Here is a 22,435-nt window from a genome sequence, read left to right on the forward strand (position 1 = left end):
CCTACTAGGTGACACTTCCTTACTGGGCCCAGGGTGGCCAGTCATCGCAGGCAGGCAGGCAGGCAGGCATTCTTATATCCCATCAGGATCACTCACTTGCCCAACTTGTACTGACCTTACACTGTGATCAGATGTACCGTAAATGTTTGACTCTACTAGCCAAACAAGAAGCATATTTGTGTTTGCTTCCATGGAGTAACTACCAGTTCTTTCTGGAAAATTATTGGAACTTAGCTTATATATATGCGCTAGTGCACACAGATGGACAAACAGAAATAGTTTCACCATTTTCTCCAGGAGCTTGCAAATTTTGGCTTATGCATACCATAACCATGCTCCAGAGGATATAATGCCATACTGAACCTCTGAGGCAACGTCCTCTGGGGTCCAGGGTCAGAGACAATCCTCTGCTCCAAAGTCTGGAGAAGCGTATGGACCTTAGGGACTGTCTCATACTCTCCAAAGTGCAGCCATACTCCTCAACCACCTCCTGAGCTGCTTCTCACTGCTTACAATTCAAGCACCAACCAGTGCTTACTGCAGAAGCTGCCACTTCTGCTCACCAATTGCCCTCTCCCCAATCGGGCTGGAAGGGACAGGGATCTGCTTGCAGAATGTGAAATACATGTGTGCTGCAGGGTTAAAGGCTTTAGCTTATATCCATAGATGGGCAGGGTATACGTTGTTGTTGTTGTTGTTGTTGTTGTTGTTGTTGTTATTTATTGCAATGTCCTCTGAGCTGCAAACCAATATTTGTTATAGCAACCAGTTGGTGTCTGTGGTTTTGTTTGGGGGGTGTGTGTGTCTGAAATGCAACACAGAATTTTGTTATTTTAAACTATGACATAGCCTAATGGAGGAGAGAGAACAAAGCCACATCTTCTAAAATTCCCCTTTTTCACAATTGCTGCTTTTAAGACAGCCTGCTCTCCTGTGCTCTAGTCATCCTCTTCAGTGGCAACGGGGCAATTGGAATATGTTCCTTCCTATAAATCCTAGTTTGAAGTCCCTTTGGGCCTCCTTTTCCCAGCACCCTTGTCATGCTGCTATAATCCCAGATGAGCCCTCTTTCCTTCCTGTACTGCACTGGTTTTGGAACTGGAATGCTGATTTTAACAGAGCCACCTCATGGCATTCTTTCAAAAGAGCGGCTGGTAATGCTGACACTCTTTCCATAACCTAATAAGCTGGTAGTTGGCAAATAGCTGTTGTAAAATACCAAGTTTCTGATGGTTAGTGGGTGGCTGGCAATCTGGGCACTGCTGGCTCGGGTTGTGTGCTCTCCTTAAATCAACAAGAGCTTGGTCACAGCTGACAACACAATAGCTTCCTCAGGCATACATCCAAGGATCCTTTCACTCCAGAGAAGCGTGCCTGCAACAAAAGAGTCTTGAGAACTACCGGCACTACTGCCATTCTTCTCCCAGCCTCTTTCAGTGAAGCCCCTGACTGACAGCAGGCCAATGGCTGTAGTTCAGGCATAGGCAAACTTGGCCCACCTACGCCTGCTGTAGTTCCCCTCCCTCCTTCCACTGCCAGTAAACTAGGCACTGGAATATTATGCTGTAAAGCAGCATGCAAAATTCCACGTGCACAATGAGAACTGCAGTAGTCTCTCAAGAGCCTGAGTTGGGAATTAGTTTAGATTTTTCCTCTTGCTATGAATTTTAGGGGAAGGTTATATAGCTCAGTGGTAGAGCATCTCCTTTGAGTGTATCTCCAAATAAGATTCTTTGTCTGAAATCCTGGCAAGCCACTACCTGTTAGCGTAGACAGTACTGAACTAATCGACTGACTCATGTTGTGTATGCATTAAAACACAGCAAGGTCCACCCCTGCCTTTAAAATCACATCTGCACATGATTGCACACATCTGTACAGTTGGATGTGTTTCCAAGTCAAGTGCTGCCTGCCCACACCAGTGGGTGGAGAGGGGGAGTGGTTGTCCTCATACGTTTGCAAATTGGATTGAAATTGGTTTGAGGGAAACAACATAAAAATGCAAGATCTCTCAAGGAACTTCAGGACGGATGTAGATTGTGGCTAACATGTGTACACTGCTTCACAAACCCTGCAGTGGGAGCACACTGGATGTAGAGTAAATAGCCTTGTCTACACTGTTTAAGGCAGCTTCCTATGTTACTACGCTTGGCAGTCTTATGGAAGCTCATCCTTTCTGAGCTTCACCTCACCCCCATTTCTCCTATAGGAAATATTACTGATACACCTTTTAAAGGTGGCAGCGAGGATTTCTGTATGAAGTACTGGACTTAGAAAGTTTAAATGCCAAATATTCACTTGCTAGAGTGTTTTTCTTAGCAGCACTGCTTTGTGCCATAAACCAGAGTCTGTAGGGCAGTTATTCTCCAGCTAGCTTGTATGGATGCAAGCTTTTTTATAAAGAACAATGGGACGTGGTTAAGTTTGATTATCCTGCTTATATTTTAAGATAAAAAGCCATGCAGACGTGAGGCATTCTTTAATGGTACTGTGTACAGTTACACCTTAAAATTATGGATACAGCACATGTGTATGATACAGATAGTGCTCTTTCAAGGAACCACAACCACTTACACCACCTTGGGACAAACTCAAGTTTGCTACTGCTGCATCATCTTCATCGTCATTTTATTATTTATACCCTGCCCATCTGGCTGGGTTGCCCCAGCCACTCTGGGCAGCTTCCAATACATAAAAAAACACAATAAGATATGAAACATTAAAAACTTCCTGATACAGGACTGCCTTCAGATGTCTTCTAAAAGTTGTGTAGTTATTTATCTCCTTGACAGCTGATAGGAGGGCGTTACACGGGGAGGGTGCCACTGCCGAGAAGGCCCTCTGCCTGGTTTCCTGTAACTTCACTTCTCACAATAATGTGTGAAATGGCCCTTAGCAGCAAGGTAAATGAGAACGTAGGAAGAAAGCCTGTAAGCTTCTCACTGAGTAGAGAGCATTTTGCAACCAATCAGTCTTATGTGTTAGATAGGAATGATGCAAATAAGGCATTTCTTATTTGAAGCATTTCTTATCTTGGGGTTTTTTGGTTGCTGGGATAGTGAGTGATCATGATCACAAGACATCCACTTACAAAGCAGGCCTTCACTGAAGAGTATAGTATTCTATAATGATGACGAGGAGCTTCTAGTTCATAAAATGTCTTTTTGAAGACTTATCAGCTGACTAATTCTTTCAATGAAACATTCAAGTAGTATTTTATATAGATGTCTGTTCTTGAATATGAAACTCTGTATGGGAACTAGTTTGAAACCAGCTGAACCAGTTTTACACTGAAAAATTCTTTTCCCGAGCGAGCTGTTTGTAAACACACCAAAAAGGTGCCTCCAGACAATTACCTTCTTTGCAAGGTGAGCAGTGTGCATTACAGTGGAAAGGGGTTAAAATACACGCTGTACAAATGTTTAGGGCACAGGTGTAATTCTTATACTTCAATAATATACTAAAAGAGAAATTTGGTTTCTGAGACCGTTTTTGTCAGCGGTTGTAAAGCAGGTGTGAGAAACTTTTGTTCCTCTTGATGTTGCTGAACTACAATTCCCATCAGCCCTAGCAAGCATGGCCAGTAGTCAGGGATGGTAGGAATTGTAGTTCAGCATCATTTGGAGGGCATTACATTGGCTACCACTGCCTTGGAACAAGGCAATTGCAAAAGATTATACAGTTATTGCAGCATAGAGATAGACTCTTCTCAACTTTAGTGTAGTTTAAGTGGCAATGAGAAACCAACCTTTTGCAGTGACTCATGGGCCTTGTAGTGTGTAGAGCAGCAGTGGCCAGTGTGGTGTCTGCAAACACACATGTTCCCACAGGGTCCCCCACCCCCTTTGATGTTAGGCTTGAAAAAAGCATTTTGTTTAGCATTGGAATAGGTTGTGGGGTGTGTGTGTTGCCCACAATAGTTTGCAGATGTGACCATGACTGCAAAAAGGCAGGCAATCCCTTTTTAAGTTCAACATTTTATTCTATTCAAACCAATTTATTAGCATAGGATGACTAATTCTAGAGTGCACTTCCTTTCTGCAAACTGCAACTTGACTACGTTATCAGCACTAATTTTTCTTTTTGTGTATGCACCATCCAAATACAGCTTAACTGTGATTTAACCATATGGGATGCCATAGCATTGTAGCAGAAATGAAATGAGGTAGGAACTGAATTGATACCTGTCACACATTTGAGCCAGAGTTTTGCTTCTTTCGTTGACATGCTTCCTAATTCAATCAACTGTTGCAACAACCTAGTCACTTGGCTGTTACTGTCCGACATCAAAAAGAAGTGTCACACAGGATGCTTTGGAGAAAGGAATGTGTAATTTAACCTTCTTTTATATACAGGGTGAAGACTATGCCCGAAGATCATCAATACTTGATAGTGATGAGACAATGTCATACTACTATGATGATGTGAAGACAGTTTATGATGTCTTCCAAAGAGGAATGCATGTGTCAAGTGAGTATTCATACTTTGGGAAAGCAAAGTAAAACATTGTCTGCTGGAATAGCAAATAGTAATCAGCTAAATTTTCAGAACCTGATTATTGAAGTTTAAAGTGAGAACTGTGTATCATGATGGTTGCAATGTTGACGTTGTGAGTAATGAAACCTTGCACATGAATTTTTTAACTTTAGGGTCGTTTTTTTGGAGAGGGGGGCTAGATTAAACCATCTGGTGATGGAGTGAACTAGAATCTCCCCTGTATTTCTTTCTTTTCCTTTTTCGTTGCTAAAATTCTTAAACCTTTTAAACTTTTATCACTGTAGACAATGGCCCTTGTTTGGGTGTAAGGAAACCAAATCAACCATATGAATGGATCTCTTACCAGGAGGTAAGCAGACACAACTTTGTGTATGTTGATGGGGTTGGTGTTTGGTTCTTTTGATGCTTGCAGCAATCAAGTTATTTCCTTTCAAAAATGTTGGGATGAGGGAAGTTCAACAGCTGCAATTATTGGGTGCATACTTAAGTGGCCTATGTTCTTTATGTTTATATTTAATACAAAATTTGTTACTAAGATTCACTAATATCCAGGCTTTATGTGTTGCACACTTGCCTAATCTATATTTCAACAGACACTTTCAAGTATCTTTCAAAACTTGAATTCTAATCAGTTTTTCCTTTTGTAAGTTTCCTTATATTTCCTGTCCCTTCCTTTCTCTTTCAATCCCTGAAAAGCCTGTCTGGAGGGGTCAGAGGCTCCAAACCCTGTGTGCACAATGGGGAAATTACCCAGAATGGGTGGAAGCTTTGGGCGACAGCAGACATATGATTGTTGTTTTTTTCGGGTGGGGGGGGGGAGGACTTTATTCAATTAACTTTCTCAAGTCAGATTATCTTAGAATCTAAGCCATCATGTTTCATTGTAACTTGGCTAATATATATCACGAGAGAGATATTATGTGTTGGAAATATTGATCCTGTGTGTGATCCCTATAATATTTCATGTTCTAAGCTTTTGTATTCTTAGCTAAACAGACTTAACAGCGTTCCCAACTACATATTCAAATTGAGTATGTCTCAGCTCATTTAAAATCTGATTCTTCTATGTGGTTTGTGAATTTAATGGCCAGGGCAGTTGTGGAATTATTCTTAGCTCTGCCGAGATAGAATTTTTTAGAGCAGATACCTGGCTTTAAAAAAACAGGCTTCCATCCTACTCAGTGGTATATAACTTACCTTAAGCATTGGCCAGTACCTGTGTGAAATGTGTAAAGTAGCTAAGGTTACTGAAGAGGCTGAGTGGGATAAAATAGAAAATTGAATGATAAATTCCTACGTGCTTTCACAGAATTGGTAAGTGATGCACTTTTACACAGACATGTGTTTTCCCTCAGGTTGCAGAAAGAGCAGAATGTGTTGGCTCAGCACTTCTGAACAGAGGCTTCAAACCATCTCCTGATCAGTTCATAGGAATCTTTTCACAGAACAGACCTGAGGTAATCAAAGACCATCATTGTGGAATAAGGTAGTCCAGTTGTATAGCTTTGCATCCCTGGGAAGATGAGCTTCCATGATCCTAATCTCACCCAGCCCTGTCTGCCCGGATACACAGTGCAGCACCAGTACAGATTGGATGGCTGGGAGGTTGCCATTGTCCATAAAAATCACATCTTGCTCACTAGGAAACCAATTCACCTGCAAGCCAGAATCAAGGGTTTGGTCCTGATATTGGGCCAGAATGGGGTACCTGTTGGTATACCACCACCCCCCGGTGTCCCTGAGCTGGCAGAAGTGGTCTTGGGTGTGGTGCTGAGGAACCCCCAAGCTATTGTGTTGGGAGGCTTCTGTATACATACTGGTCTAGCTCAGTTATTCATTGCCACTGGACAACCACGGGGCTGTATCAATATAGGTGGGCCAGGCTCATGTTGCAGGTCATACCCTCAGTTTGGTAGACAATGGTCTGATGGTGGATACAGATTGCCCCGTTGTCATGGATGGATCACTCCCCGGTGAAGTTCAGACTGGTGGCAGCAGTTCTTTTCTCACCTTGCAAGGAAGCTTCCCACCCCTCAGCTGATCAAGCCCCTATACTGCTCTTCCTTGCAGAAACCAGAGCACAGTGGAGCTGGGTGATATATCTCGGCTGCTTCTTCCTCCCCTAAGGTGGGGAGGAAGAAGCAGACAAGATATATTTCAGACACTGTGATATATCAGTATATACCAATATTTAGCTGCTGATATATCACAATGTTGAAAACCAGATATTGCCCAGCCCTAAATTGCAATATCAACTCTTACACACCTGAATATGCATTTACAAATTCTGTTAAGAATGCATTGCAGTTTCTTATGTGTGTAAAAGAAAACAAAAACCGTATACAAAGAATGTTGTAATGCAGTGCATCTATAAACTTGCACAATGTGTAAGAAGAATTCATACCAAGCTCATACCAGGGTGGAACTAATTGCTCATTAGCTAGCTTTCAGCAATCATTTGTACATACATAGCAGAGCCGTCTCATCCATAGAGGCCGGTGGCGCGGCGCGCCAGGGCGCAGGGCACCCCAGGGGCGCCCCCGCGAGCCCACCGGCATACCGGGCTCCCCCTCCCCAACCCGCCCCCGCCCCCACGGGCAGGCGGGCACTCGCGCGCCGGCGGGCGGGCGGGCTGTAAGCCGCCCGCCCTCGCCTCCCGGAGCCCCAGCTGGAGCGCTGAAGCGGCACGGGGCTTTGCGCGACCTTCCAGCCCTCCAGCTGGGGCTCTGGGAGGCGAGGGCGGCCGGCTTGCAGCCCGCCCGCCCTCCCGCCGGTGCGCGAGCGCCCGCCCGCCCGCCCCTCATCCTCCGCCCGCCGGAGCGCGGGCGCCCGCTCCAACGCCACGCCTCTCATCCCCGCTCGCCCACCCCCCCCTCCCGAGGGGCGGCCAGCGCGGGAGGGAGGCGGGCGGAGAGGCGGCAGGCTGGGGGCGCCGAGGGATCGCTGCGCCAGGGCGGCTGATCCCTCTAAGACGGGCCTGATACATAGTTTTACAACAGAGATGTTTTTCAGAGGGAGACTGTTCCTTCATATGCACCCTTTATGTTAATTTGAATTGTGAGCTGCAGACAAGGCAAGCCTCTAAGACTTGATACTAACAGACCACAAAACTGAGTCATAACAACTGTGGTAGCTAAGATACTGGACATCTCTTCCAGTGCAATACTAGTTCAGGGAGTTTGTTTCCTGCATTGTTTTAGTTGACATTTGTTTTTTCCAACATTATCTCTTAATGTAATGTACTACTGTTTAGGGAAAGTGTTCCATTGAACTGATTGATCCAGCAATACAATACAATACAATACAATACAATACAATACAATACAATACAATACAACACATTATAGAGAAATAGGTGTGGAAAATATCTGGGACTTTGGTTAATAAAACATTAGCTTATGGCTTAGCTTTAACCATAGGTTAGCTTGCTTATTATAGTATTACTTGCTTAAGCCAGTTTTATCCTTTAGGTTCAGGGCAACATATGATGATGGAAGTGCCTTCCTATGGCACTTCCTGGTGCACATTGCATTACAATACTCTTTGTACAAGTGGTTACTTTTTACATGCATAAGAAATTGTAATGTATTCTTGTAAATGCTTGTATTGAACAAATTCATGTGGCAGTGAACTGGGTTTGATAGCAACACATGTAAACAAGATGGAAGTAGATATGACTGTTTTGGAGTAATAGCCCTTCTTTAACCACTCCATGCCCTTGCAGCTGCCAAATGTATGATGTGGTCTCACCACACTTTCCCAGTACTGTATTACAAGGAAGAGGAGAGGAAAACTCTTTATATCATTTTCAGCAGCAGACCTATGTTTACTATGTCCAGTTCTTCCCACAGAGGCAATGTGAAGTAGCCCTGAGAAACAAGATGCAGAAGTAATGTTCTTTTTTTCAGTACTGATTTACAAAATATTTCAACACAAATACGTACGTCCAACTCCAATGATTTATTGACAGACTGTTCCAGGACTGTTGGTGTGTGTCGGGGGATAATAGTTCCTCCTTCTAATGGTGTCTGTTCAGACTCTCAGCTTGTGATTGAACTGGTTGTTATGCACATGCAGAATGCAACAAACTACATCAGCAAAAGCTGGCTTGTAACTTATAACAACAAATCTGTGCCAAACACTCGCATGCATGTGCTGGCTAAACAGCACCGATCACAAGCTGGAATAGCTGCGTGAATGGAGTCTTAGCTTCCATGACAGTATTCATAAAGGAAACTTGAATTGCAAAAGCATAGACTTTTCCCCTTACTGCTACGTACTTCAGTTGATGGCAGCAGCTTGCTTTGCAAACAAACAAGGCTGACACTGGCATACTTGAGTCACTGTTTGAATGCTAGTGTGAAAATACCTAAACCAGGCCAGCTGGCTGTAGCGTCTGTGCTTGGCAAATGAGCGCTACATTAACTCTGCTTCTCTTGCAGTGGGTTATCATTGAACAAGGATGCTACTCTTACTCTATGGTGGCTGTACCCCTCTACGACACCCTTGGAGCTGAAGCTATTACTTACATTGTAAATAAAGGTATATTCTGCATTCCTCAACAACTGAATACACTTGTCTGTAATACCATCACTATTAAAAAGTCTACCCACCATAACCTAAACATCACTGAATGCAACTAACTTTGCAGCTGTAGAGCTCCTTGCAGAATTGTTTTTGAAAGCTGCTACAGCAACAGAATAGCAGTAGGTAAGATGAAGTAGCCTTTAATAGCTGAGTAGACACAAGGACTTGCTGGCTATAGGAAGTGAATCCATCGATTCCGACAGTCTGTTTTGGGGTATAATTGCTTTGGAGAAGGAGCAGTCTGAAGAGCATTCTTGGAATGGCCTACATACAATAAGATCCCTGCAGCAAAATGAAAGCACTAAACTTAACTGTACAATATGCAATTTACTCCCAACCTTGGTGACATAGTCTTTTGTGCAGAAGTAGATTAGACAGGGTGAGAGTAAGCTGATTCTAATTACTAAAATTTTAATAACTTTGCCCCCTTTCTTCCCAATTTTAGCTGACCTAGCGTTGGTTTTTTGTGATAAGCCTGAAAAGGTGAAGCTCCTGCTGGATAGCATCGAGAAAGGAGAAATATCTGTCCTCAAGACAATTGTGATCATGGATCCCTTTGAGAGTGATCTTGCCACTCGTGGAAAGAAATGTGGAGTGGATGTAATCAGCATGAAAGAATTTGAGGTGAGCAAAGTAGTTTATGGGACAGCCACAAGTTTTGATGATACTGTACATCAAAATGCCTTGATCAAGGGAAGGAAGAAGCAAAGTTTAGCAAGTTACAAAATGCTGATCTTTGACCAACAGAGTAAAGAATAAAGGTTGGACTTGTGTTGTGTAAAAGCTTGGATCTCCTGGCCAGTTTACAAATTAGTATTTCACAACATGGCACTAAACATTTGCTAAGATTAAAGATACACAACCTAGTATAACTGGTTCAAAGGTTGTGTCAATTCGGGGGGGGGGGAATCACACTTGAGAAATGTTAACGAGAACCTGTAGTCCTGATTTATAAAGTGTCAGGTGTGCCTTGGATTGCTCACGAGTAATCAGGCATGAGTACGAACTGTCTTTTAACAGTTTTATTGCGCTAAGCTATTTACAAGCAGAGAGCTGAAAAACATGACTGTATCAGTCGCTAGCAGAATCCGGGAGTGCCGGTTTCCAGCTACGACCCCAACAAAGGAATTTCAGCATACCCAGGCGCCTCCTCCCCTGTCTCCTTTTGACCCCTCTATGCAACTGGGGCGACAGAAGAGGCGTGCTCCCCTCTGAGCAAATGTTGCGGGACGTGCTTGGGCTCCCAGCAACATCTCCAAACTTCTGCCTCTCTAGACTGCTTGTTCCCTGCCCTTCCCCGCCGGAGGAGGAGGCGCTCTGCCCATTTGGAGAGGTATCACTGCTGAGGAGGTGTCGGGGCTCTCTATACATCAAAGACACGTCCTGCGGGCAGTTCCCTGACATAAAGTGTCACTGCAACAAAGATCAGAGGTCTTGTGCGCAAATCCATACTCCAAATGTACTTTGTGCTTCTGTAATGTAGTTCTCCAGTAAGCTTTCAAGTCTGACTTTTGAGGAGCCTGAACATGTAATTGGATGGCATGAAAAAAGTTCCAGCTTCCGAGTGTCTAGCGCTGATGCCTATGTGCTTCCAGTTAGGATTAGGCAAGTCAATTGAGACTCTTTGTCACAAGAAGAACCTCACTGGATCAGCCCAAAGGCCCATATAGACCAGCTTTTCTGTTCTCACAATAGCCAGATAGATGCCTGTGGGAAACCTGCAAGCAGAATTTGAGCACAACTGTGATTCCAGGAACTGGTATTCAAAAGTATACGGCTTTGACAGTAGTGGTAGAACGTAGCCATCATAGCTAGCAACCATTGATAACCTTATCCACCATGAATTTATGTAAAGCCATCCAGGTTGGGACATCATGGCCTCCTATGCAGGCAAACTCCAGAGTTTAACTATTTGCTATGTGAAGTACTTTCTTTTGTGTGTCCTGAATCTCCCAACATCCAGCTTCCTTAATGTACCCGAGTTCTTGTTTTACAAGGGCAAAATCCTCCTTTAGGTGACTGGCTTTCCACTGAAGCATATGCAATATTATTTTGTGTTGAGGCTCAGGGATGTCCATTTCTGCCTGAACTTTACCCTACTTATTCAGAATCGTATTGCCAATAGACAGTTACACATGTTTTGGTTACCAAAGTGTTTAAAAAGTGCTTGCACTTGCAGAAGAATTCCTGAATTTGCCAACAACATGTCCAAAGACTAGGTTGAACTCCCTCTGAAGGAACAGATACACAGTCTTGGGACGCTTCTGAACCCATCTTTGTCACTAGGGGCCTTGGCCACAGTTGTTCTGGACTGGGGTACCTTGGCTACCGTTAAACTAGGCATCAGTAACTTCAAGACTGGATTACTGCAGCAGACTCCGTGTGGGGCCCCCCTTGTAGTCGATCCAGAAACTTCAGTTAATGCAGAACGTTGCAGCACAGCTGCTGACAAGAATGAGATCTTGTCAATATATTACACGTGTGCTCAAAGATATGTGCAAGTTCAAGGTGTTAGTAAATAAAACCCTCAATAGCCTGGAATGAGATTATTTGAAGGGTCAACTTGTCCCATATGTGCCCAGTTGATCACTTTGATCTGTGCAACTTGCATTTTTGCAGAAGCCATATAATGTTCATTTCACATCTGTGAGGAAGTCCGCCTTTTACTGTGGCAGTACCCATGCTGTAAAACTTCCTGCCTGGTAACATTAAGCAAGTGTCTACTGTATTGTTTTAACCTTCTCAAAACTTTTGTTTAAGCCTTTTCAAATACATAATTGCATTAGGTATACTTGTTTTCAATTTCTGTTGATCTGTAGTTTTTGATGCATAAAATATTTAGCCGGCTTAGTGTTTGTTATTGTTGTTATTGTAGCTGTTGTTACTAATTTGTCTATAGATTTTGTTAAAGAAATAATTTGGAGCTCAACGCTGCTAAAGTAGTATCACTGAAGCATTTTCCTGGGGAAAAGATGGCTTTGTTTTTAATCTGCTTGTTTATTCTTCATGGGAACCTGTTCAGACTAGGGTGGAATTAACATACATATAAAAACCGTTCTGAAAATTCTTTTTAAAAAAAGCATTTTTAAAAATACTGTACACTGAATTCCAACCATCGTTAGCTTCCTAACTTGCCATCTCTTTCTCTCTCTCCTTCCTGTCTTCCTTAAAGGCATTGGGAAGAGTCCACAAACACAAAGCTGTAGTAAGTATCATGCAGATTCTAATATAAAAATCTAGTTTACATTTTTTTTAATCTTTCAAACTGTGTGTGTGATCAGTTTTTAAAGACAGACTGCTAGTCTAATCTCTTACTCTTCTTCTTAGCTTCCAAAACCAGAAGATCTAGCCATAATCTGTTTCACCAGTGGAACTACAGGTACACCTTAGAAGTATTGTAATGGGGAGACAGCATTCTTCAGTTGGGGAAGTGAGATTAGAATTTTGAGATACCTGGATTGCAGTCTAACATAAAAAACTGTTTTAATGCTATAAAAGCAGATTCTTTACTAAACTGCTATGAGCCCTAGTTTTTGATGGGGCATGGAGACTTCAGTTGTATGTCTAGGCTGCTGAGAAAGGCAAAGGTTTTGGAGGTAGGGGAAATTATCCAGCCTTGCCCATCTCCTGGATTTCTTTTCACATTTGGTAGGACATTTAAGGAAGTAAGATGGATTGTGTTTATTCATTGTATAACCTATCATTCTTAAGCTCTTGCATATGTATACAAGCGTTTTCAGAAGCTTAGTTAGGAACCAGATGTATTCACTATTACATATATTAACACCTTTTTCCCTCTAGGAAACCCCAAGGGAGCAATGATTACTCACCAAAATATAGTGAGCAATATGTCAGCATTTGTGAAAGCTACAGAGGTAAAGTGTGATGGTTGAGTTTTTAAAAGCTTAGAGTGTACCTCACTTGGAATGGAAGCACCTAAACCTTCCACAATGTACTATCCCTTGAGCTTCTGCAACATGTTATAACCAAACAGTTGGAGATAGACAACTGCACTGCACAATTAAAACTTTGTTAGCATTCTTTTTAAAAACAACAACAACAACAACACAAAGCTGCCCAATGATTATTTAATACTTGGACCCTGTGGCAGTCTCCCCCAGCCTGGCACTTTCCAGATGTTTTCGATTCCTACTTGCAACATGCATGGCTGGTTGGCAGGGATTATGGGAGTTGTAGTCAAACAACACCTGGAGGGTAGTAGATGGGAAAGGCTGCTTTGTGAATTAATCTTAATTATAGTTGGGTTTAGAATGCACCCTGTCTTGAAGGCTCACTGAAATTAATTGTAAGGGGAACCAGAAATGGGTGTGTCTGCTAAATTTCTTAATACTTCAGATTGCCTTATGGCACTAAGTGCTGTAGTGCTCAGCACAGTGTTGTAAGAATTAATGCAATAATGTAAGGTAGGCCGGTGCTCCCATGTGAATAGTGCTCTGAGTGGCTTTCCTAAGGCCACTGACATTTGATGGTTGAGATGGTATTTGGGCCAGATGCTGTCTGACATGAAGCTTATCTCCATAACGAATGTTCCACCAGTTTCCCCCACATATTTTAATTCTAGCTAACATAACCTAGTGTTAACTCTATACCCGAGTGTATTATTGCTCTCACATAAAGCACATTATCAAGAGATACCTGGATTTTTTTTAAATAGCAAGTAGATCAATCGGTTTAGTACTACATTAAGAAGGAGGATCCAATCGAGGGATGATTGCACGATGCACTCAGCCCTTTATATCTGATGTTCCTATCTAACTTTTCATATGATAGAAGTTCTCACTTATCCAGTTTTTCTTGTGACCTTGAGGCAAGAAAAAACTTTTCTAATATGATTGTTATCAATAGCCCAGGATTAGACATGAGAACCTTGTTAGCTGTTAAGGCCACACTGGAAATGATTGACACAACTTTCAAACCACATTTTGCAGCTGATAGGGCAATGTGGTATAGAAAATAGTCTCCAGATTAACTTGATTAGCTAACTTGGGTTTTTGTCTAATTTGTAGCCTGCATTCTTTCCAGTTGCTTTGGTGGACATGTGTTCTGGTTCTGTTTTAACTGACATGGAATAATAGGGGAGAATAAGTTGGTGGCTTGGAGCTTCTCAACATCATCAACTTTAAAAATAAATAAATCAAAAGACCCAACTCTCTTTCAACTCTTTTTAAAAATTCAAGGTTAACCATTAAAAAGAAGGACTTTGGGATAAATGTGTTTGGGTATGTGTTCTTTCACTGAACTAATTTAACTCTTACATTTTTCTCTTTCTTTCCTCCTATTGGTGCTTCCACTGACAGAAAGCAGTTTTTCCTTGTACAGAAGATATTTTAATATCATTCTTGCCTCTGGCCCACATGTTTGAGAGAGTTGTGGAGGTAGGAACCTATATTTTCTATGTAATAATTAAGTAGTATCCTCTTTTTGCAGAGTGGCTATATAATGAGTCCCAGGGACACACACATTTCCTTTTTGCCTCTTGCACATGCATTTGAAAGAATTATGCAGGTAAGACTCTTTCTTTGTGGGAAAGCAATTTTTTTAAAAAATAAATAAATATCATTTTTATTAATTTTCCAATAAAAGCAGCCAATTAACATATCCACATCAAACCATAGTAATTCAATTGAAAACAATAAACTAAAATAAAAAACAACCAAATTACAACCAAATTATTAATTCCACCCCCCGGGCTTCCCATAGTCTGGACCTTGAAGTATACCTCCAATATCTTCGTCCTGCTTTGTTCTGTTGTTCTCATATTTTCCACATTCCGATCTTAACACTTTAGAGTTCTCCGTCCCTGGCTATGTGATTTTCAATCATGTCAGAAATCATAAATCCTTTCATCTATCAAGTACAGCTTTATTTGTGTGTGTGTGTGTGTGTGTGTGTGTGTGTATGTATATGTATTCCACTGTCTATTTGCCAGCGCAGCTTTTCCTGACTTCATTCCAATCTTCCAATCTGGGCTGTTGTCCAAATCTATCCTTTGAAGTTTAATAACGCAGCAACTGCCAAGTTATTTCAATTGGGCTGTTGTCCAAACCTATCAATTAAAATTTATTGATGCAATAGTTTCCACATTGCTTGTTGAGCATACTGTTTGCAATATTGCAATGTGCAATGTAAATGAACTGTATTCTACAGATATAAGTCATTAGGTGATCAATCAGCTTTTCCGGAGACCACACAGTCCCCCCCCCCTCCGGGCCCTAGAGGGGTCGGCTGTTAGACACCCATTAAGACTTCTCTCTCACCCATAATGAAGAAATTATGCAAACAGATGCACTATATGTTATCCCAAATTATTGTCTCAAGTCATTATAAAGTCAGCTAGCAAGTATTTCCCACTTCCCTCAAAGGGAGGAATTCTCATTTTTCCGTGCTGCGTCATATTTACAAGCTCCATCTTGTTTCTTCCTTTATCCTTATCAAGTCTTTCAAGTCTAAGCAAAGCTGCGTAATTAAATACTTAATTATAAGTAGTCCATCTGTACTTTTCAAAAAAAAATGGGTTCCTTAATGAGGCTTGGCATAGAAAAACAATTTTAGATCTTGAGAAGAAAAAAAGGAACATACCAATCACCTCCATAAATCCAAACACCATGATGAGAATCTCTTTGAAGTCCGAGCTTAAACACCAGGGACTGTGCAGTTCTGCAGGGTTTTTTCTCAGTCTTCTTCGGTCCAGACTATGTCTGTTTATTGTCCAAATCTAATTATTTTATCAAACAGATATTTCCTGCTATGGGAGTGACCTTGGAGAGTGCCAGCCATGTCATGCTCTGGGACCCAGCGTCCTGCCACTTGCATTTTGTTGCAAGTTGGCAATCTCAGATGGTCTGTGGGTCTATGAGACAGTCCTCCCCCACCCTGGGGAGTCTGCCAGGGCCAATTACCCCCATATCAACCCTGAATTATCGGCACAGCTGAGGTCCAATCGTATGGGAGTCAGCCATTTCCCACCGCCGGAAACAGGAAGCCCGGGAAAGCAATTCTTTTTGTCAGCTTGTCAACAAGTCTGTAGACCAAATGGGACTTTTAAAAATGTTTAAACTCTGAAAATTAGTGTAATTTTGCATCCTTTCCCTGATTTGATCAAGATTTCTGCTGCACTTCTAGTCTTAGTACAGCACAAATAGCTAAGAAATAGCAATAGTATGACACAAGTTGCTAATAAAGTTTTCTAAATATCCAAGGTCCTTCTAACAAACCAAAGTTGGATGCCATTAAAAATAAATGTCTGTAGCAGGCATGTTTCTGCTTCAGTTTTAGCTTGATTAATCTTGTTCACTAGTTCTCCTGTGCATATAAAAACTATGTACTTTCTGAATGAACCTCTTGCCTATGTTGACCCTTTTAGTAGAGTCTTTCAGTGCCATAGCACTCCCCCCCCCCCACCGGCCGTACACCATTATTTTTACAGTTGATTGTGCTGATTCCAGCCGGTGTGTAAAGAATGCGCCGAGCCATTCAAATAAGCTCCAAAGTAGAGGTTTTGATAGTTTTCTAGTTTCCTTCTTGCTCCAATGTAGATAGCCATACACATACTCAAATCCCTAGTGCAAGCTGCATGGGCACATATAGACACAAGTTTCACTAAAATAAAAAAAATACTTTATAAAAAGTTTGTGCGAAGTGTATAATATTTTGAAGCAGACTGAAAGATTGGCACCAGAAATAGTGGCTGAACATTTGCTGCTTGCTTCCTGATGCCAAACCTGTTTTTTTGTTAAGCATGAAATGATTTGCCTTTAAGAGCCTGTAGAAGAATGTTCTGACTGGCAGTAAGGCATTGTAAATAGAACACTCTTTCCTAGGTAAGCATTTAGTTCAAAACACTAATAATTGGGGCTTGATTTCATTTTGCTCCTCTCCTTTCTCTCAATTCTGGAAAGTGTAGCATAGCACACTAGTGTGTCTTCAGCCTTCGTAGCTAGCAAGCTAACTTGTTCCTCTCTGTAACCAATACAGAAAAGGCAAGCCACAACTTTTGGCTTAGCCAAAGTAACTTCTTGTCTCTGCTCAGAGTTCCCAAATGTTAGAGAACTCAGGACCCACTTTTAACCCAAACATGCATTTGGAGACCCACCTCTTAACTTTTGGCCATATATTTGCATGGTGGTAGTGCTCCTGTTGCAAGCCACCTTGGATGAGGGGTCGGGGGGGGGGGACGACTTTGAGAAGCACCACACTGTTCTGTATATTTTAAAGATTGTCTCATCCTCTATCTCTAATGCTTTCTGAATGCCTTCAGTGCGTTCCAAAACTCAAAACATACAGCTCTATTGTAGACCAGTGAAAAAATGTTGGTGTGCCTGCTGATCTCTTTAGCCATATGTCTCTAGGCTAATCCGCCAAGCAAGATGTGTAATTCCTACAGCATTTACTCAGCAAGAAATTCAGCAAACTTGCTGACTGATTAAGGATGAGATTTACCAGTCTTGTTGCTAGATTGTGAGCAGGAAACACAGTGTGAACCAGGCTGGACAAACATTTGCATGCTCATTGGCACTGGGGTGCGGAACATATTGAGGACTGTAACTTTTGTTTTAGTTACTTTAGTTACTTTTGTTTTAGCACTGTTTTTCTTGGTAAAGATACTTGGTCAGAGTCTAGCTTTTGCTAAGCAGTTAAACTTGTGATATGCCAGAAGATAGTAAAGAATGCATTAAACTATACTTAGAAAATATGCAGAATGTCCCTAATTTTTAACTTGGGCAAATCTACTTGTCCAGCCAGGTGGGTTTGGTTTTAATTCTCTATATGGTGTCGTTCAACAGTGCGTGATTCTCTGTCATGGAGCTCGGATAGGATTTTTCCAGGGAGACATCAGGCTACTTATGGATGATTTAAAAACTTTGCAGCCTACAGTGTTTCCAGTTGTGCCAAGACTGCTGAACAGAATGTTTGATAAAGTAAGTCCACGAGCAATCGAATCCAGTCCTTGCTTTCCTTCTCACACCCCTTACAAGTTCAGAAGAGCATACTTTGCATCTTGGTGAACCTGCCTGTAGCCGTCAGCACAGACATCACAAGCAAAGTTGCCTCTAGGATTTGCTTGGTGAGCTGGTATCAATAAGCCAGTAAATGACCCATGCAATTTTTTGCTGCAAACATAATGAAAAATGGTATCTCTTCTCAGATCTTTGCCCAAGCAAATACTTCATTTAAGCGGTGGATATTGGATTTTGCTTCCAAGAGGAAAGAAGCGGAACTTAGAAGTGGCATAATTAGAAACAACAGCCTGTGGGATAAAATGATTTTCCGTAAAATACAGGTAACTATACCCCTGCATTTTTAAAAATGAAAATAGTGTGCTCACTAGAGGGGGAAGAAGCAATTGGGTTACAAGTACACCTTGCATGGCAGAAACATCCACTTTCGAGAGGATGGCTTCAAACAATCCCATTAAAGAGCCTTCCTCTTTTCCTGGCATAGAATTGCCAAATGGGGCCCACTTACACATTATTATGCAGTCATCCTGCCCTCAGCTCCTTTGGAAGGAAGGGCAGGATATACTTTTAATAAATGAATTAAATAAATGAAAATTGCCTTTACTGTATATGCTTGGTTTTAGAATCGCCACTGATCTGCATTGCTATGTCATGGAACAATTCCAAATGGTGAATTAACAAGGCAGCCAGTGACACAGTGAATACTGTTCTAAGGAATCATCTCTTTATTCACCTAACTCACATGTACATAGAAACAAACAATGGGATTTGCACATCTGATACACATTGAGATGTATATCCAAGTGCCACTCACCATAGCTTTTTCCTGGATGCTACTGTTGGAATGATAATAATTGTGCCCCCCCCCCACTTTTTCAGGCAAATCTGGGAGGAAAGGTCAGGCTAATGATAACAGGAGCAGCTCCTGTTTCTGCCAATGTACTGACCTTCCTAAGAGCAGCTCTTGGTTGTCAGGTGAGTTTGGACTGTAACTGAACTGTAAATCTGGTCTTGTTATTTCGTAAAGTTTCCTTAAAGCATTTTTTTTTAAAATGTCAAGAGTATAAACACCATACTGTTCTCATAGTGTTAAAGTACAGTGGTGCCCCGCTAGACGAAAATAATTTGTTCTACGAGTGTCTTCGTAGAGCGAATTTTTCGTCTAGCGAAGCGGCAATGCAGCGCAGAGGTTTTCGTGCCGGAATTTTTTTTTTCATCTTGCGAGGCAGCCCCATTGACTTTTTCGTCTTGCGGGGCAGCCTTCTGCTAGCGAATGCCGTTCGTCTAGCGAGTTTTTCGTCTAGCGAGGCATTCGTCTAGCGGGGTACCACTGTATAACCAAAAAGAGTAGAATCTGAGTAGGAGAGCTGATGCGCAGGTTGTCTCACTCTAAGGATGTATTTGGGGGGTGGGATCACTTCTAGTAACATTAGATGCCTCACTACCAAAAACTAGCTCTCTTTTCGATAGCATGGTATTTCCATGAAGTGGACAGTAGTCCACGGAAACTTATGCCATAATAAATTTGTCTGTCGTAAGGTGACACAAGACCACTTGTTGATTTTGCTGCAACAGACTTACATGCCTGTCCTTCTGAAAGCATTATGCCCATGAGTGGAAATCTCCTATTCCCAATGCACGCTTAAAAGAGGGAGACATGCTCCCACAATTCAGTATCTTTGGCCTTTAGATATAATGTTAGGCCAGGGGCTGGATGCTAATGTTTATTATTAAAACTGCAAGAATGTATTTCAGAAAACGCTCCAAATTGAAAGCAGACAGGATTTTGTTCAAATGTTCTAACAAAAGCTATGAGACTTGTGATCACTCACTAAAGACAATTCTGTAGGAATGATTGTATATGTTGGAATTCTTACTGAAAATATTGGTAGTGCAGGAGGGCAGAGAGGCCATGGATGACTTAGCAAAAATGAATCCTACATTTGTAGGGTGGAAAACTTAGCCTGCATATTGCCTACAGTTCTGTTTTTTGTATTAAAGGAACAACAAAATAGGAGAGGGGCTATAAAAGCTCCAATGGCTAATCTGTATACTCTGCTTAACAGTTTTATGAAGGCTATGGACAGACAGAATGCACAGCTGGATGTTCCCTGACAGTACCTGGTGACTGGACCGCTGGTAGGGCTTCTGTGTTCTTTCTTGAAATGTTGTTAAAAAGATGGCATGGTAACTCAAGCATGAAGTGAGTCTTCCAAAGAAGTTTATGGATTGTTAGTGCAAGGAAAGGAAAGTTGTCTTGCTTCTAGTAGTAGTCCACATACATATATTTATGTTGTTAACTACTCTGAGATCTATGGATGAAGTGCAGTATACTAATTTAATAAATAAAATAAAATAAAAATAAAATTTACGCACTAAGTACCAGCTTGCCTGGCTGCACTTCAACTCAGTCGGGTTCCTACAGACGAACACGGTAGCTAATCACAGGTCTACCTACTTTAATGAAATAAGCCTTGGGTGCAAATGCATACATGGAAAGCCTTGTGTAACGCATGTAAGGTATTGTGGTAACAAAGCACAGGGCATTACATACAGATGCAGCAATGCCATCACTGAAGCAATACCATACACTGCAGTTTCCAGTGTATCATCTAGGTCACATGGATCTCTATAATCCAGGGGCGTCGCTGGGGGGGCAGTACACCCTGGGTGACAGGGGGAGTGACAAGCGACGGCCCCTCCCGCCACTCTCACGCGCCGCCGCTCCCTCTGTCACCCTGGGAGCAGCAGCACACGGCCGAGCGAGCACCCCGTCCGTGCAGCGCTGCTGCTCCCGGGGTGACCGGCGGTGGGTGGGGAGTGGCGGGAGGGGCCGCCGCTTGTCACCCCCACGCGCTGCCACTCGCTCCGTCGCCCCGGGAGCAGCAGTGCACGGTGTGTGCGGTGCCGCTGCTCCCGGGGCAACAGAGTGAACAGCGGCACGTAGGGGTGACAAGCGGCAGCCCCTCCTGCCACTCCCACACGTTGCCGCTCCCTCCGTCACCGAGCAGCAGCGCATGGCCCGATGACAGATTGCTGCTTCCGCAGCCCCCTTTTGAGCCGCAGAGCGAAAAGGCGGCTCGTGGGGCTGCTGTGCGTGACGTCACGACACCCCACCCCGGGGTGTTTTCTTTCGCCACCCCGGGTAGCACGGAGCCTTCCTCCACCACTGCTATAATCAATGACCATGAGCAAATTTGGTATGTATGCGTTGACTCTAGAAGAATTTGTTTTGATCAGTGTGATGGCTGGGAGCCTTAATACAACTTTAAAAAGCTGAGGTCAAAGTACTCTTTGAAACATTCAAAACTCAGGCTTGAGACCATGAGAAAACAAAGATTACAGTCTGAATGACACCACTTCGGCTTATGTAGAGCTACAGTTATAAAGTGAGTAGTATTGCCACGTGCTTAAAGACATTATTTATCCAACAAATAGGTCACGTTGGCGCTCCGATGCCTTGCAACATTGTAAAGCTTGTTGATGTTGAAGAAATGAATTATTTTGCTGCCAAAGGAGAGGGTGAGGTAAGTAGCACTCTAAATCCAAGGAACAGACCTATGCCAGGAGTCCTCCATTTCAAATTGTACCCATTGTTTACATCAAAAAAAAAATATCTCACTCAGTTTAATGACCTCGGATTGTGGGATTGTGATCTCGATCAATGCAGTTTGTCAAACAGAGACAAATGCTCTGGTAACGTCACTAAAGCATGAGATTAGAGAGAATCGCTCTTGAGTGAGATGCACTGGCTACAGTAAATGAGCCTTACTCCCACTCCATCCTAACATTGAAATACTTAATAGGAGAAACCTGTTTTGCAGATTTTTTAACAGACCATGTGTTCCATTCTATTTCAGGTTTGTGTAAAAGGGCCAAATGTGTTCCTAGGCTATCTGAAGGACCCTGAAAAGACTGCAGAAGTTCTTGACAAAGATGGCTGGGTACACACCGGAGATATTGGGAAATGGTTACCAGTAAGTAAACATGCTAATCAAGCATTTTGAGACATAACAACGAATATCAAGATGGCTTGCCATTGCTTTAATTCCACAGAGAGAGATGTCCACTCTTTCCATTGCCCTACATATCTTCTTTCCTCTTTGCATTCTTTTTTTGAACTTAACAAACATGTTTTATCCTCCTTTAAGAGTGTTTCAGGTTAGAAAAGTACCAGAGGGCTGCTTCAATCCTTTAATCAGAAACCAATTAAAATGCAAAAATTGGTGCAAATTAGTAAGAACGATGGTTGGCCCATTGCTAATTCTACTCAGAGTAGACCCATTGAAGTTAATGGACACAACTAATGTAGTTCATTGATTTTTATGGGACTGCTCCAAGTAGGACTTAGTGGAACACAACCCAATGTTCTA

At 42.3% G+C, this 22,435-nt stretch overlaps 1 protein-coding gene across 4 annotated transcripts in view; it reads left to right on the forward strand.

Moving 5' to 3' along the window:
* ACSL1 (acyl-CoA synthetase long chain family member 1) overlaps positions 1 to 22,435 on the forward strand; it is a 42,874-nt gene that overhangs the window by 15,659 nt on the left and 4,780 nt on the right. For 3 of the 4 annotated variants that reach the window (XM_033161078.1, XM_033161077.1, XM_033161079.1), the window contains exons 3-17: positions 4,356 to 4,470; positions 4,782 to 4,846; positions 5,853 to 5,954; positions 8,940 to 9,039; positions 9,530 to 9,708; positions 12,257 to 12,289; positions 12,412 to 12,463; positions 12,886 to 12,959; positions 14,403 to 14,480; positions 17,889 to 18,023; positions 18,251 to 18,385; positions 18,942 to 19,037; positions 20,129 to 20,201; positions 21,501 to 21,589; positions 21,923 to 22,039. In XM_033161078.1, coding sequence (XP_033016969.1) covers positions 4,356 to 4,470; positions 4,782 to 4,846; positions 5,853 to 5,954; positions 8,940 to 9,039; positions 9,530 to 9,708; positions 12,257 to 12,289; positions 12,412 to 12,463; positions 12,886 to 12,959; positions 14,403 to 14,480; positions 17,889 to 18,023; positions 18,251 to 18,385; positions 18,942 to 19,037; positions 20,129 to 20,201; positions 21,501 to 21,589; positions 21,923 to 22,039 — 1,443 coding nt within the window. Of the gene's footprint in view, positions 1 to 4,355; positions 4,471 to 4,781; positions 4,847 to 5,852; positions 5,955 to 8,939; positions 9,040 to 9,529; positions 9,709 to 12,256; positions 12,290 to 12,411; positions 12,464 to 12,885; positions 12,960 to 14,402; positions 14,481 to 14,532; positions 14,611 to 17,888; positions 18,024 to 18,250; positions 18,386 to 18,941; positions 19,038 to 20,128; positions 20,202 to 21,500; positions 21,590 to 21,922; positions 22,040 to 22,435 lie in introns of all 4 variants that reach the window. The other variant, XM_033161080.1, reaches the window with a different exon arrangement.

Source organism: Lacerta agilis, chromosome 9 (assembly GCF_009819535.1).
Source record: "Lacerta agilis isolate rLacAgi1 chromosome 9, rLacAgi1.pri, whole genome shotgun sequence".
NCBI lineage: Eukaryota > Metazoa > Chordata > Lepidosauria > Squamata > Lacertidae > Lacerta > Lacerta agilis.